The 17968-nt window shown below is 33.6% G+C and overlaps 1 protein-coding gene across 1 annotated transcript in view; it reads right to left on the bottom strand.

The window, feature by feature from the left end:
- Positions 1–10559, bottom strand: part of LOC137390373 (uncharacterized) — a 28107-nt gene extending 17548 nt beyond the window's left edge. The window contains exons 1-2 of the mRNA XM_068076706.1: positions 10460–10559; positions 6919–7044 (exon numbers count right to left, since the gene is read on the bottom strand). Coding sequence (XP_067932807.1) covers positions 6919–7044; positions 10460–10559 — 226 coding nt within the window. The remainder of the gene's footprint in view (positions 1–6918; positions 7045–10459) is intronic.
- Positions 10560–17968: the final 7409 nt, after the last annotated feature.

Raw genomic sequence — 17968 nt, 5'->3', positions numbered from 1 at the left:
AAAAAATCTGTTTACAAAAGTTTACCAAAGCACTGTCTGAGCTCGAAGTTCAATCAAGTTTGACCAACCTTTATTATGCATTATTTGTAGCTGAACAAAAATTATTGCTTCAAGCCAAGTAGTGAACAGTGTATTCAGAGTACAGATGCCCCGATTCTAAACTCACCAGCCGATTCAGATACCGATCTGATATAGGTACCGATCCCTATTGAAAAATATTCTGATTCAGATCTTTTGTGTTGCATAGATAATTGTTCATTTTATTACGCAAATGTAAATACAATGCACAAAAAATATAAATATTAATGTAGTTATTTGTTTGTATTTATGGAAAAAAATATATACACATATTCACATACTGACATATTCACTACACCTGCAACGCAATGCTGCTCGTTTGCATTGCCTGCTGGCTGCTCGCATCCACTTAAGATGTGTTGAATGGTCTCTGATGCAGCCGTTAAATCTGCATCTAGGATCCTTTCTAGAGTGATAAATCTGTGCTTGATAGAAGATGTTATGCTCCTTTAACGAGCTTTCATGAGGAAGATTTAGAAAACGTTTCTTCACACATGTAGTAACAAAACAGTTCATGTTTCTTTACGACCTGTATGAACTGCTGCACCTGTTCAGGTTTACAGCAAATCAATGTTTCTTTTAATTATTATTAGTGATTCAATTCTCTTAGTAAGAAATCTATTTCTTCTATCACTATCAATATAGCCAGTCGTACTGAAGAGGGACTCACTTGCCACAGATGATGGAGGACAGGCTAAATACAGATAAGTCACTGTGGTTACCATATTCTGTACGATACAAATGAGACGTTGTATCGTCAGGATCAAGAGAGCGATAGATAACTTTATGCATCGACCGCTTAAATTACTTTCGTAATGCTAGTAAATAGAAATATTACACTGCATTTTTGTTTCTCATCTTTTTTATCTTGTTTGTAATCGGCTGCAATAAATCCTATCCTTGTAATTGGGAAATGCTACACTTTGTGATTACGTCCTAACTAAAGCAAAATGGTTCCTCAGCAGTGTTGATGTTGAAACAGACATTTATTTCATGTCTATAGACATGAAATAAATTGTGCGGTAGGCCCAGAATTCATTAGGTAAAAGTAAGGAGCTTGCAACTGATGATTCTTATCAGTGTAGCAGGTTAAAATACGGTTTTCTGCTAAATAGTTGATATGTAAAAAGTATCTGAAGTTTCAAACTTTTTAAGAAAAGATCGGCCGATACCGATTCAGATATTTAACACCAATATCAGCCCCGATACCGATTCCGATACCAAATACGGGGCAACTCTAAATCAGAATAGTAATGAAACTAAAGACAAAAAGAGCAAGTTAAACAAACTGCTTAGATTATTGTCAGTAATCCCCTATATTGCCATCAGTCAACATCAATCAGGGCATCAACATTATATATAGCAATATCAGCTCTAGCAGTAATTTTTTTACTAATACAGCAAAAAGACATGAAATAGTACACATTAAGGGTTAACTGACGACACAAAATATTATTGCATTAACAGCAGCATATAACATTCCACGTTATGGTCTGAATAATTTTTTTATTGTAATTCTGACCAAATACCAGATTTATCAATATTTTCAAGTCATGAAAATAGACAGAAAGAGTTGCGATCTTTATAATATGTCAACTGGAAACTGCTTCGGCACTATATAGTTAGATTAAAATCGCTCGTTTTTTGAACTAGATTATTCTATTAAAAAACATTTTCTATTCAAATCTCTTATTTCTTAAAGCAGGGCATACATTAATTAATCTACTACAGAAATGGCAATTGTTGTGTGTGTGTGTCCACCTTATAGAGTACCATACTTTTCGGACTATTAGCCGCTACTTTTTTCTGATGGTTTGAGCCATGCGGTTATATAAGGGTGCGGCTATTCTGTGGTTTTTTTTCACCGCTAGGGCGCATTAACAGGAATCTCCAGTGCGCCTCTATAATACATAACCTATTCATCGTTTTCCATTTTCACACAAAACTGACGTAATAATTATAACTCTATGAATATCTTTTAGCTTCACGACAAGCGGTGCTTTTTTGTCCTCGACATGTTAGGGCTAATTTGTTTTCGGCAAAACGATGTCGACAATGGACTCCGTTGATATTAGAATTTGGCGATTAAATTCTATTAACTCTATAAAACACTATGCCTTTTTTGCGTTTTGTGAACCTCTATTTCCGGCTTTTCTTAAGGTTCAATTGCTAAATTGCCGTACAGGTTAATACTTTTCGCGGAGACAATTGTATTAACTCAAGTAGTAATAGACTCTAAAATCTAGATTCTCTCACCTTTGATCAGACAAAGACACTACTATATTTTATTTTTTCACTACATATCATCGTACCAGTATCGTCGTATTCAGAGTTTTGATGGATAGCTGTTGATGGAACAGTAACTTTTTTATACACACACTTCTATGCAAGAATTGTTATTACTAGTTCAACATACAGTGAAACATGGATAACTCGCCCTCGGATATAGCGAACACATGGTTAACTCGACTGGATTTGCTTGGTCCGTTCCCACGCAATGATAAATGGATCTATATAACTCGAACTCAACACTGTTAATTCGAACTGTTTTTTGCCCAACGGCTACCGAAACGGTTGCTATCGCTTTAGAAAATCACTTTATTTCAAGCCATAGAGGTAAACTTCAACTTTTCGTAATTCATAAGCGTCGTTACTACCTCCATCGGCAAAATATTTTTGTCAACGACTGTTCTAAAGGTTTGGTGAAATTTGATTTTTACGTACTACTATACGATGAATAGCACGGGCTAGCCGGGTCACGAGCGCAAGGATTTTCGCCACGCACATACAAAACAAAAACAGCATGTTGTTTTTGTTTTGTATTTGCGTGGCGAAAATCCTTGAGTGCGTGACCCGGCTAGCCCGTGATGAATAGTTTTCCGACGTGGATTCCGAGTTGAATCAACGTCGGAATGTTGAATGTTTAAAACGTCTTAAAAATTGTAACTAAACATATACGTTGTCTTAGCTAAAAAAAACTATTCATCGTTTGACCTAAACACAGAATACGTGTGTACATTCAATAAGTATCCATTCAAAAAACGTTAGTGATATACAATGTACCGTTAAACCTCGTAAAACTTTTAATTGAACTGCCTCGGAGTGTTGCTCTTAACGAATGCCAGGTAAAGTAAGGTAATCTTTGGATAAACTTCAAGAAAAATCGGCAAAATTGATCGTGGGTAAAACGCTCAAAAGAAAAAGATGTCTTTTCTTTTGAGCATTTCAGCAACGATCAAGTTTTGCCAATGTCAATCTAAAAAACGTCCTGGCAATAACATCACCTCAAACAACAAACCAATCTCAAGTGATAGAAAAATCTCTATACTTTTTGATAAAAAACGTTTTAAACTTTACATTAGAAGCATTTAATTTGAAACAAGCTATTTGTGCTTTTGATTTATATTATAGTTTGTATATGTTCATGTATCTACTAATAAATAAGTAAATACATAGACTTGTGACAGTGCTCTGATAACTTGAACACTCTGATAATTCGAACACTTTTGCTCAGTCCCTTGAAGTTTGAGTTATCCGAGTTTCACTGTATTCAGAATTTTTATTTTGTTTTTCAGTTCGTATTATTTGTATCATTACCAAATCATATCATACTGTAATCATAGCAAAACAGACTCAATTCAGCTATTACTGGCTAATTATTTCACTTTTACATCTAAACCCTTTTATAGTCGTTTTATTTTTTTAATTTATTTGACTTGCACGAAAACTTTTTCTCATGCTATGAAGTTTAAAAATTGTTTGACAAAGTTTGAAAACCTTTACAGTTGTTTTTAGGTAGAATGGCAAATGTTGTTATATGTTAAATACAAATCAATTTTCTGTTCACAGACTTTTTTATTTTTTTATTCCCCGGGCAACGCTGGGTTGTACAGCTAGATGTATTAGCTTACACATCTTTCCTTTTAAACCTAACCAATTAGTTTTTCGTAATTAATTTCACATTTTACAACAAATATTTGTAAGATTACTGTAAGATTTATTGTGTAAGATTGCAAGTATCAGTTATTCCTCACTCTCTTATATTCACATACATTTACACACTTTGAGAAACATATATATATATAGATATATAAATTTACATTCTCTTATTACATGTACATTTATAAACTTTTTATAACTTTTGAAGTTTATAAAATAAGTTTTTTAAAGTTTGTTTCATCGCCGTTATTATTTAAACTTGCCTTCTTTTAAACATAATTTGAGGATCGTGTTTGAAGTTTAAACATTATTCATTTTCCTATCACTGTTATTATTACTTGATTAGTTTCCAATCTTTATTCTCAATATTATTTTTTTATTCAACCATTTTCGGCAGACATTGTTCTAATAAAATTTCAACTACAAAATACTGCCATATTCTGTCATATTTTTTAGTATCGTCGTATTCAAAGAACTGATGGATAGCTTCTGGTGGAACAGTAACTTTTTAATACCCACACACTTTTATGCAAGAATTGCTATTATTAATTCAACATATTCACAAATTTTATTTTGTTTTCAGTTTGTATTAATTGTATCATTACCGTATCATGTTTTGTTGTAATTGTTGCAAAACCGACTTAATTTAGCTATTACTTGCCAATTATTTTACATTTACATCTAATCCCTTTTACAATTGTTTTATTTTTTTAATTTATTAGACCGGCAGAAAACATTTTCCTCATGATATCAAGTTTGAAAGGGACAGTTGTTTGACAAAGTTTGAAAAACTTTACAGTTGTTTTTATTTTCTCTCAAATTATTTCAACTACACAAAACACTTTTCTCATAATATGTAGTTTGAAATATAGAATGGCAAATGTTGTTATATACAGTCAAACATGGATAACTCGCCCACGGATAGCTCAAACACATGGTTAAATCGAACAGTTTCTTTGGTCCGTTCCCATGTAATGATAAATTGCTATAGATAACTCGAACTTAACACTGTTAACTCGAACTGTTTTTTGCCCAACGGCTACCGAAATGGTTGTTATCGCTTTAGAAAATCACTTTATTCCAAGCCATAGAGGTAAACCTCAACTTTTCGTAATTCATAAGCGTCGTTATTACCACCATCGGCAAAATATTTTGGTCAACGACTTTTCTAAAGGTTTGGTGAAGTTTGATTTATACCAAACATCCGCCTAGTGATCGCCCTTCGGAAGCAAGGTAAAGCAAGGTAATCTTTGCATAAACTTCAAGAAAAATCGGCAAAATTGATCGTGGGTAAAACGCTCAAAAGAAAAAGATGTCTTTTTTTAGCATTTCAACAACGATCAAGTTTTGCCAATGTCAATCTAAAAAACGTCCTGCCAATAACATCACCTTAAACAACAAACCAATCTCAAGTGATAGAAAAATCTCTATACTTTTTGATGAAAACGTTTTAAACTTTACATTAGAAGCATTTAATTTGAAACAAGCCATTTGTGCTTTTGATTTATATTATAGTTTGTATATGTACATGTATCTACTAATAAATAAGTAAATACATGAACTTGTGCTCTGATAACTTGAACGCTCTGATAATTCGAACACTTTCGCTCGGTCCCGTGAAGTTCGAGTTATCCATGTTTGACTGTATATTAAATACAAATAAATTTTTTGTGCAGAGTTTTTTATTACCCGGGCAACGCCCAGGTACAAGTACAGCTTATGGTGTAAAATAACAACTACAAGCTTATCAAGTACAGCTTATGGTGTAAAATGTTGAAAAAATACTTTACTGAAGTTGTTTTCTTGCCTTGGAGCGGATTAAAATTTACATAATTTTATTTTAATGGAAAAAATTGTTTCGGATCTCGAACAACTCGGTTTTCGAACCATTTTCTGGAACTGATTATGTTTGAGAACCGAGGTTCCACTATACGTTATCAAAAGATATAGGTCACTGAAAGTTATAAAATTTTAAATTTACATTGGTTTGAAAACCTTTACAGCTGTTTTATTTATTTTTAAATCAGCAGTCCTGTACAAAACCTTTTTCTCATGATATGAAGTTTGAAAGCTTGAAAGCTGTAGTTGTTTGAAAAAGTTTGAAAACCTTTACAGATGTTTTATTTTCTCTCCTAATTTATTTCAACTACACAAAACACTTCTCTCATGATATGTAGTTTGAAAGTTAGTATAGAATGGTTAGTTAGAATGGTAAATGTTGTTATATGTCAAATACAAATCAATTTTCTGTCCAAAGACTGTTTTTAATACCCGGGCAACGCTGGGTTGGACAGCTAGTAGGTTTTAAACATGTGGACTTCCAAAAATGGCTGATTCTTACAGACAATTTTATTTTTTAAATTTACAATTTGAAGTGAATTCTTTGCTAGGCACTTTACATGATGACATGGACAAACCGATTAGTGTTATTCTATAACCATTGTTCGAAAATTACTGTGAGACGAGTGAATATGACACAGACTTTTTCTTTATTTGTGGAACCTGTTTAGACCTTGCACAATAATTATCTGATGTGTTGGGTAAGCACAGCGAGTAGATGATGAAAATGTATAATGGCTATTAATTGGCTATTCATCGGTATTAACATCGTAATTAAAATGTCTATATTTTGCCGACCAAATGACTTCCTTATGTCACAGATGGAGCTTGCACCACTAGCATTGCCCTCTCCAAAACTAATTTTTTGTTTGCCTAACATTAAAATCAGTGCTAAAAACAAAATATCGTGATTATATTGTTATAAATAAATGTAACTTTAAAATGATAGTTAATCTTATATACTGGAATTTTCAGCACAGTCAAACAACCACTCGAGCCACACACCATTCCTAAATAGTCAATTAATCAAAAATCAACAGTAGCTTGTGAAAGCAGTCTTACCTTTTTCGACACAGTTTGTAGCGCAGGCATCAACAGAATTATCATCAAGTGTAGTAAACGAATCCTTCAGGTCTCTTGTTTGACTGTCAATATAGCATCCCAGATATTTAGCTCCTTGCGCTTGGGCTAAAAATAGGTATAACGTAAAACAGCATCATGAATATCACAAGTTACAAATAGAGAACCGCTTGTTTTAGATATTTCACTCTATAAAATAGCAGATATATTATTAATAAATTTCGCTGAAGTATTTGCTGTAGCTCCAAAAAATTTTAGTTATTTCATTTAGCTCGTGACACCAAACTAATATTTATAACACAAGAAGCTTTGTTGTCGATATGTAATTGCTAAATGGGCTAAGCAAACAAATTTTTGTTGATTCAATGTTTTGAAAATATTTTTAAGGACAATAATAAAATTATACACTGAATGTAATACAATTATTAGAGAAGTTAATGATACCAACCTAAAATTGGTATAGCCAAAGCGAATAAAAGAGGTGTTACCCACAACTTCATCATGCTTTCATGGTGATGCAAGCATATGTGATTCTACTGAACTGATAAACTGGCTATATACTGGCATATACCCGTGAACTAGTAAAATTTGGTGCTTTTGTTGCCAAATGGTGTGATGATATGCACTAATGTCATTTCTGAGATCTCAGGCTATTTTTGAATGAACCAATGATGATAACAGCTTGCATAGATATACTTAGAGTGTATAATTAGCTCACCGACTGACTGCCAACAGCAGCTGGGAATCCACACTCATTCAATCACAAAATTCAATTAATATAAAAGACAAATTTGTTAGCGTAAGAATTCCGAGTTGCAAATTTCAGAGGCCTGTTGCGCAGTTATCAATGCATTTCAGTTTTACGCTAAATAATTGTACCAATTACATAACTTTGATTGATTTGATTGTTTTTCTTTAGACTGTAATAAGTGGGCAGCTTTTTGTCGCAAAAATATATATCAGAGCAGCACTGACATCTCAAATTACAATTACACAATGTCACAAGGTTGGTTTTCTTTACTGCACCAAAGTTCATAGTAAGACACATGCATCTGAAAAAAGTCAGACAGAAAGATGGACAAATTATAAAAGTACAGTGAACCCTCACCATACAACATTAATTCATTCCAGTGCTGGCATCGTAGAGTAAAAATATCACATAGAGTGGTATAGAAACTTGTAGTAATCATAAAATGCAAACACCCGCTGATAAAAAAACACCAAAAGCTTTAATACGTATTGTACATATTAAAAATTAGTAACTAAGTAGTATATTAACCTTAGTAACTATAGTGTATTCAGTGGTTATGATCTGCTTATGATTATGGTCATGATTCTCACTCCTTCCTTTAGCCTCGTTATTAATCTTAGGAACTATGGCTAACGATTTAAAATTATATATGTATGAATTAAAATTTGAAGTAAATATCATACTAAATGCTAAAATGTACAATAAATTTCACTCTTGCTTACTTTTCAAGTGTTCACTAATTTTCATTTCAACCATTCATTATTAAGTATTCACAAAACACTACGAATGCTGAAGTGAGAGAGGGGGAGAGAACATCATATCACTTTTAGGCGTTGAGGGAAGGATTTCGGCGAATAGCACTTTGCATAAAAACTCATTGCACTCATTGATATGTTTGCTACAGTTTGCAGCCAAAACTGGCTTTTTAAGTGCAATAGAGGAGGAGTTACAGGCTTACCAATGTAAGTCGAGTTCATATTACCGCAATGATGCTATCAAACAATATGCTAAAAACCTGCAAAATTATAAATTATATGTAATAATAATCTATCATATGCTAGAAATATATTTTCAAGGACAAGTGACATAAACAAACCATATTTATAATACATTCAGAAACAAAAATTAACATTTTAAAACCAAAATTAATATTTTTAAACCAAAATATTAGCATCGTTTGCTCAGCTACAATAATTGCATTCTTATTGTTGCTTTTGTTTAGAACCACTCCATATTCTTCTGGCTGTTCAATACCCTCCACAGTGTTTTTTGATCTCAACTCCTTTTCTGCACAGCTAAGCTAGTCGATATTAGCGTCCAAACAATTTTTTTAGCAGAGCAAAATTTGTACACGATATAGTTCGGAATACAATTATACACTTCTCGCATGAATAAAACAAACCAATCAAAATAATCAAAATAGCCTCAGAGTTTCAGCCTCAAAATAAGTAGTAGCTCAGATTCCATTCTGAATGCGCAAAACTTTTCCACATACATCGCAGTATCAAGATCGCGTTAAAATGAGAAACTGCTACGAGCCTGATACCATTATTAATTATTTCTATGGTGTTACATTCAAAGTTTAAACAAAGAAACTGTAAAAACTTTGAATTTGAAAACAGCCTTCGATACGAATAGAAGCAACAAACGAATTAATTGTTATTGATGTTTTTGAGTCATTATTAGTACGGTTTTGTGGACAACCCTGTACTGATCATTTGCTATTATGGGTTCGTAAAGATCAAGAATGTCGAATACTGGCGGTCAAATAGAAGTGGTGTTCAAACAAAGGTGGCATTCAAATACAGGTTTCACGGTACGTATGACTTGAGTATTTAAATGATTGTCCAAGATATATTAAAACTTTTTTCCTTATAAGGCGGTTGCCACAGGATTCTCGGGTGGCCACCATGAACACCCTGAACATTTGTCAGTGTTCTACTGAAATTGTTATGTTGAGCGTCTTTTGGAGAATAGCCAAATTTTTTTAAGCTCATTTTTTTCTACTAAAAGATCAATTCTCTTCCTGAGTAACTCCTATTTTTGCAATGAAATACATGATGATCTACAGATTCATCTTCTGACAGACATAAACACGTCGGAGAGTATGTCATGCCCTGTCGATATTTGTAGATACCCAGGTTACAGGGTCTAGTGAGCATAGATACTATTAATCCCATGTGCTTTGGGCTTGCATGCATATTGATTCTGTTTTTAATAGAGCGGTCAGGTGATAATAAATATAAAAGACCATCAGAACCGTTGTGCGTCTTTAGAAAAAGCCTCTAATTTCTCTCCTATTCAGTGTTTTTAAAACTTCTAAGAAAAGATGTTTTAAAACTTTCTTTTGTTAGATCATCTATTATGCGATGTCTGTTCATTAGCTTATTTAGATCACTTATAAATAATTTTGTAGGGTAGGCAGGTGTTAAAAAATAACCATTTGCTTCATGACTGATAACCTTTGCAACGGGAAGATTATTTCCTGAGGAGCTATATTAGTTATAAGTTGTAATGACTCTTCTGGTAGGTTAAATGGACTGCATAGAATTTGCTTAATGCATTGATACGTCTTCAGAGAGTGATCTTTATTCCATATGAATTGGTGAGTACATGCACTGGGTAGTATCACTGCTACAAATATTTTTCTAGTAAAGTGTTGACTGAGGCCAGCTGTTAGTGTTAGCTTAATTAGGTTCCATTTTCTAGAAATAGCTTTGATTGTGAGAGACTTATCTACAGCGAGACCAAAAACTTTTGTTTTACTAGTACAAGGCTCTATTTCTCCATTGATATCCACACTGTTTTGTATTCCATAGAAGTTGAGCAAGTCAGCTTTAGAGCAGTTCGACTGAATCCTCTGTTTCCTCATTTATAGTGTAATTTTATCACAACTTTCTTCACAACTCTCTAGAAGAGCGTCATTCTGTGTCTGTGTTATGATACTATTATCATCTGCGAATTGCAGCTATAGACCGCTCTATAGCTCTCTAGCAAAATATGCTGTCTTGCATATCCCGGGTACATATTATAAACAGTAGGGGAGATAGAACAGGGAGTCCAATATGACATTTTTTATATACCTTAATGCCAATATAACCAATGCCTTACAATACCCTTATGCCATATACTGTCAAACCATTTTTGTAAGTCGAGGAATATGCCTAGGATATTTGTAATTTATAGTTATAATAGTTATCATTTAGGTCAATTACATTGAAGTAATGTCATTCTTTTGAAAGCCATGTTGTGTATAGGCTAGCGTATTATTTTTTTACCAATCTCTTAGACGACTTTCAATAACTATCAATAACTATATACATATGAGCTGATTCTTATAGGTATAAATGAAGAAGTTTGTGTGTATGATTTTTTGCATGTTTTTTTCAATAAAAATGACATTGTTACCATTTGACCAGGGCCATTTTTGTATTTGTAAACATTTTGTTGAATAAGATGTATAGTAATATGGAGAATTGATTTTCACAATGTTTTATCATTAGTGAGTGTATTCCCTCCGCATCTGCACTTTTACGTGTTGTGTGCATTTTACTTATGGCATATGTGGGATATTATGTAAATATCTGAGGCTTTTCAGTGATTAGCCAGTAATGCAAGGGTTGGCTATCTTGGGAAGCTAGGGTTATTGAAAAGCCGGCTTTTCACGAAAAAATCCAGCTTAAAGCAAGGAAAAGCCAGGGGACTAATAGGTCTTGCTATATAAGCAGGCGTTAAACAGATGCTAGGCAGAAGGCTCAGTGGAGAGCAAGTGAGCTGATCATCTGTATTGCCATGCTTCTACTGACAAGCAATTTGCCTTGTAGAGATCGGACTTGAGAGTCCATTGGGTAGCAGTGAGGCTGCTGATTTGGTTTGCCTACGGGTGGCAATAGGGACTGCCGTGAGATCGGTGGCAGCATTCTGTTGTGGGCGTGTATTGCCGTGGTGGTGAAGGCTGGTGGCAAAGGGGAGGTTGGTGTGTCATCATGGCAGCTTGGTGCTGCACAGCAATATCCTTGTTATATTGCTAACGGGCTATTTCGGCCGTGTTCAGGGCTTTTGAAGCTGAGTAGCTAATTTAGTTGGCGGCTGTACCTGAGGGTATTGACGTCAAGTAAGGCGGCACTGGTCCTCCCCCCGAGGGCCAAGAGGGCCCGACACCAGCGCCTGCTGATGCTGGTTCTTCAGGACTAGGTGCACAGGCACCTGCTTCGATGCGGTTAGATGTGGGCAATTTTACACATATTTTCCACAAAGTGCCACAGCTAGTAAACTAAATTGTAGTATATAATTTGAAAAAATAGCATCTATTGGTTACACTTGAGCATTTCGAAGCTCAAATGTTTAAACTATTTTTTTATATTTGCTGTTTGACCTTAGCTTTCAAGAAATCAGTATAGTGAATATTTTCAGTAACAAATAGCTTTTCTTCAATGACCAGAATAATCTAGAAATCACAGGTGTCCTTTAGCGGGGATATTGCCGAAGCCGAGACCGGGCCGTAGTCTACACACACAATAAAACAAAATGTTGTTTTTTGTGTGTGTAGACTACGGCCCGGTTTCGGCTTCGGCAATATCCCCGCTAAAGGACACCTGTGCTAGAAATGAGCAAGATCGATAACCCAGAATGAAATTCAGGCTCCCTGAAATACGTTCTAGCGTTCTCATCTCATTGCAGTGATCTAAATGTAGAAGCGCAAGTTTAAAAGGTGTGCCACGGCAAAGACAATAAAATATACACTTAGTCATTATAATAAATGTTAGTTATGGAATTAAAGAGTAACTAGACCAGACCTTTAATTATCCAATTTAATTAGACAACATTTACAGAATACAACGGTTCTAATAGCTGTTTAATGAAAGAACTTTTATATGAATATATTTTGGCAAAAATGCAAACCTTTTCATATCGTTGTTGTGGATTCTTATTGTAAAAACCATATTTGGCACCGTATATCATGAGCGCTATTCTTCTTTTTAAAAAAACGGCAGACGATATCACTGGCCTTCTGGGTAATCCCGAAAATTTAGTGGGATTCCCGTAGTACCGATGCAATCAAAATTTATCGTGAAGACAACTCTCAATACATTGCATTTGGTAAGTTACTTGCTCAATTTTCTAAATTACTAAATTCTAAATACATTAACTTGTTATTGCTGCCACATAAACATGTTAAGCTTTACAATTGATGTTAGCACTCTTTAAGGAATCACTTGCATCTATAACTAATGTATACCAGCCAGCTTCATAATAATTATCACACACTATGCCATAGGCTACATTCAGGTAGAATTTAGCCACCAGATTAACATTATGCCAACAATGCAAATGCTTTGCATTTTGAAATAAGGTTAGTCTAAATTATTTTTCTAAACAGTTTTTAAACATTTTAACTAAAATCCTTGTGTAAGGTGTTCGGCAAGTTCCCTTTAAATTTTTTAATCCTTTGGAATTTAAACTTTTATAGGCTTTCTGGTGTAAAAGCCAGTCAAATTCGGAAAACTTGTTGATTAATGAAAGTTATCGAGTTTTTGTATTTTATAATTTAAGACAGATTTTCTGTATTTTCCTTTGCAGATCAACCATTATAAATTATATATTTATTTTTCAGTCACTCCACAGAAAATAAAAATAATACTTTTAGGACAAGCTGTTAAAAATTTTAGTGTTTAAAATAAGACAATGTTACAAATATATATTAACATGATTAATTTCAAATAATCTATTTTTGTATGTCCAAAACAAACCTTGGCCATTTTGCAATGTTGAAGTTTTCTGCAAAATATCAACATAGGCCCTATTAGCAAAACATAAATTAATAATAAGTTACAACAGATCAAATGAACAAAATTTTATTGATAGCTTTAGTAGTAAAATGAATTTAAAAAGCAAAAATTTGAATTCATGTATAACAAGAACTCTAATAATTCAAATGAGGCATTCCATAAACTACACTGGCCTGGTCTCCTAATATATGAGATTAGTGTACAACCACTTTCAATCCTTTTTGGAAGTTGTTGTTCACAAATGTGACAAGCACTCGAGCTATTCATGAAGAAATAAGTATAACAACTTCAAGCTTGACACACCATTTTAATGTATTATATAATACAAATCCATCACATCCTTGCTAACAATAAAATATATGCTCATGTGAATGTCCTGACATGACCAAATAACATTTTTTCTTTTGACAATAGAAGTATATTATGAAATGTTTGTTTAGCATGAAAAGCACGGTTAGTGGGAATCAAACACAACTGCTCTATCGGTGTCACTGTAACAGCTAGCCTTAAGCATTCACGTGTCAGGAATATTAAAATTATGTACAGCTGGCGACATGCTGGTGGCAGCGCTGCCATAACGCTTTGCCTTATGCTGACAGATAAAATTAAAGGCTAGAGTCAACGATATATTGATACTCCAGTAGAGGTTGATTCCACTTTATGCTTGCCCAATCACTTCAGACGATGTCAAGTTCTATTACCTTGTTGTCAAAGAACTGGCACAGTCAGAAACAAGAACCGGCTAGTACCCATCGCAAGACGTGTTACGTCTTCGTTATTGTACAGCTAAAGGAATATCATAGTTGTGAAGAAACTGCTGCAAATAACCAAACCATATTGTATATATATTATAATCTTGCATGGTTGTTGTGAAAGGATTTTAGATTGAGGATTTACACGCAAGGCTTTGGGCTATCTGATTAAATATGAAAAAAACCCAAGCCTCGTCGGGCCTAATCTTTGAATTTTATTTTTTATTCAAATTCGCCACGATACGATTAAAAATTCAAAAATGAGAACAATAATTCAAACAAATTTGTTTATAAAGTATTTTGACCTTAATACAAGATAATTTTTTTTGTGACTGAGTTTTAATCACTGAGTGAAATTTTTGTTTTGGTCTTACCTATAACTTGTAATTTTTTTCAAAGATTTTCTATAATTGGTTTTTTTCAAATTTTATCATTGAAATATATTATCTTAATATATGACTTTAGCTACATTCATATCCTGGGCAAACACTGGGTACCAGTACTGGTATATTATAAAAATGTCTGTCTATTCTTCTCCTTCCATTGAGAAGCATCCGCAAGTCTTTGTTGTCATTATCTGCAATAAATAATATAAACGTTGATGTCGCAATATAGTAACAAAATATTTCAGGTAAAACACCTTATAAAGCTAACTGCAGTCACTGACAAACAAGATGACCCTTTGTTATTCTGGAAACCTTTCATGTGCACCAGAACATCACATTTATCTATTGATCTGAACAAATGTATTTAAAGGTACATTACTAGTATGTTTTATATCGTAATCACCTAGCATGACTCTAGCAAAACTAATGAACAAGTGAGAAAAAGCCTTTGCTAGTAATAACTAAATCATTGCCTTGATATCCTAATTTCAAGCTCAATTACGACTGAACGTATAAAGAGTGTAGAGGCCTGATCTACCATGTTTGTAACAGAAATTATGATTGGATTATCTAATTATATCAAACCCATCAGTTATTAGCCAATTGTAAATGGTTGATGATTTGGTGTTCTAGGCTTATTTATGTGATTGCATAATAGTGCTTGAATTATTTGGATATCTTTAGAGTTGAATGGCTGAAGATTATTGTCTTCTCCTACTCAACTTATTATACAAGTTATAATACAAAATAGATTGTATGAGCTGGGAGATATAAAATGGCATGCACTCTCACCACTCCTATTAGTCCAGTGGTAATGTAACCTTTCTCAACCCGAAAAGTCACAACTACTTCACGACTATCTTGCCATGCACAGTTGTTGTGTTTTTAAAAAGGCAGTAAATTTAATATCTTTATATACCCTTACACAAAATATTACATGAAACAAAAAATAAGCTAGAATATTTTATATTGTGTTACATGCCTACAATGATGAGGAATGGCAAATTTTTTTGATATCAGCTACCGGTGCCCGTGGCTAGACAGTCTCATGGTTTTACAATTTATTGCTAGAAAATGCGTTCTGTAATGTAATACAATTGTATTTTATTCTATTTATTTGTAATTATTGATCAATGTACCTGTTCTTGTCTGTTAGACCCATCTTCACATAGTAGAGTAACAGCGAATGTCTCATTAGCAGCGGCTCTGCAGCATTTTCCTGTTTCAACTCCACAGGTGCCTTGACACTTGTGTTGCGCTACGTGGTATCTGCTTTTACATGGCCCCAGAGACACTTTGCTGAAGGTTGGGATTGGGTGACACGAAGGAATATCTGAAAAAGTAGCTAAGCGTAAGCTTCTAGTGATTGTAGAGTAAATTATTAAAGAGTTATTGCCAAGTTTGTGCAACAAAATACCAACTTTATTTTGTATTTCTGCAAAAATAATTGGGCTTTATTTTTTAAAACAAATTAATCTTTTGTATTTTGTTACAACTCTAGTTTCAGTTACAACAGTTTTCGTTAAGCAGTTTTTTAGCAAAAGCAGTTGCATGATGGGATTTGCAGGGCTAAGGCTACATTAACATCTAAGTACATATAAGTTGATAAAGCCAGAAGATTAAGTAGTAAAGCCAGTCAGTATATAAGTAAGTGGAGAGGATAATGTAGGCCCTTCTTTGCGACGGTAACATGTGGGCAACTTCTCTTAATACAGCTATAGCCACTTTTTAAAATTGTGTTATTCTTTCTCGACGCAGTCGCCATAAAAAATATCAATTTTTCACATTCGCAGTTTGAGCAGCGACACAGACAGGTTTTACTAGATGTGGTTGACAATCCCAAAGATGATTTTTATCCAACAAGTGCTCACCCTCACATGGCCCAGTTGATAGGACTTCATACGGCAGATCATTTTCACAAGATATATGCATAAGGTTGCACAGGTTTCGATATGTTCGTGCAGCCCGACCCATCAGCTGTCCACATACTTTCTCTTCTGGAGCCTTATTACAATCCTTCGGACACTTGCAGTGCACCTGCCCATTGTCTTCATCGCACACAGCCCCTGGCCGCTCACAAATGTAATCCTTGCATGTTTCTGTGAGCAAGTAGAAAGTAAGTACACATCTCTTTTGAAGGCTGCTTTTATCTAAACGTATAGAGTATACTTGGGTATACTCTATGTAGTATATTATACACTCTAGTACATATGCATATATACTCTAGTACATATGCATATATACTCCAGTACATATACATATATACTCTAGTACACATACATATATAATCTAGTACATATACATATATACTCTAGTACATATACATATATACTCTAGAACATATACATATATACTCCAGTACATATACATGTATACTCTAGTTCATATACATATATACTCTAGTACACATACATATATACTCTAATACATATACATATATAATCTAGTACATATACATATATACTCTAGTACACATACATATATACTCTAATACATATACATATATAATCGAATACATATACATATACACTCTAATACATATACATATACACTCTAATACATATACATATATACTCTAGTACACATACATATATACTCTAGTACATATACATATATACTCTAGTACATATGCATATATACTCTAGTACATATACATATATACTCTAGTACATATGCATATATAGTCTAGTACATATACATATATACTCTAGTACATATGCATATATACTCTAGTACATATGCATATATACTCTAGTACATATACATATATACTCTAGTACATATACATATATACTCCAGTACATATGCATATATACTCTAGTACATATACACTCTAGTACATATACATATATACTCTAGTACATATACATATATAATCTAGTACATATATACTCTAGTACATATACATATATACTCCAGTACATATGCGTATATACTTTAATACATATACCTATATACGCTATTACATATACGTGTATGATAGTACATATACGTATAGGTATATGTACTAAAGTATACGCTATAACAGGGCTGGGCAAAGTGCGGCTCTAGAGTTGCATGCGGCTCTTTGCAAATTTTGTTGCGGCTCTTTCAACTCTGTGAAAATTCAAATTCTTTTGAGGTACATGTATATAAAAATATCCTTATAATATACTACAAAACTACATGCATTGTGACATATTAGGCTTATTTAAAAGTGCACTATTACTGTGTTATATATATAGACTACATATGCATTATGAGTCATAATTCATGACATCATGCACATGTAGCTTTTCTGATGTAATAACATTCTTTGCTGACCTAATGAGGCCAAAAATAGAATGCTCCAGCTAGGTTCATCAGGAAGTCATT

Source organism: Watersipora subatra, chromosome 3 (assembly GCF_963576615.1).
Source record: "Watersipora subatra chromosome 3, tzWatSuba1.1, whole genome shotgun sequence".
Lineage (NCBI taxonomy): Eukaryota > Metazoa > Bryozoa > Gymnolaemata > Cheilostomatida > Watersiporidae > Watersipora > Watersipora subatra.
This window is presented reverse-complemented; position numbering and strand designations above follow the sequence as displayed.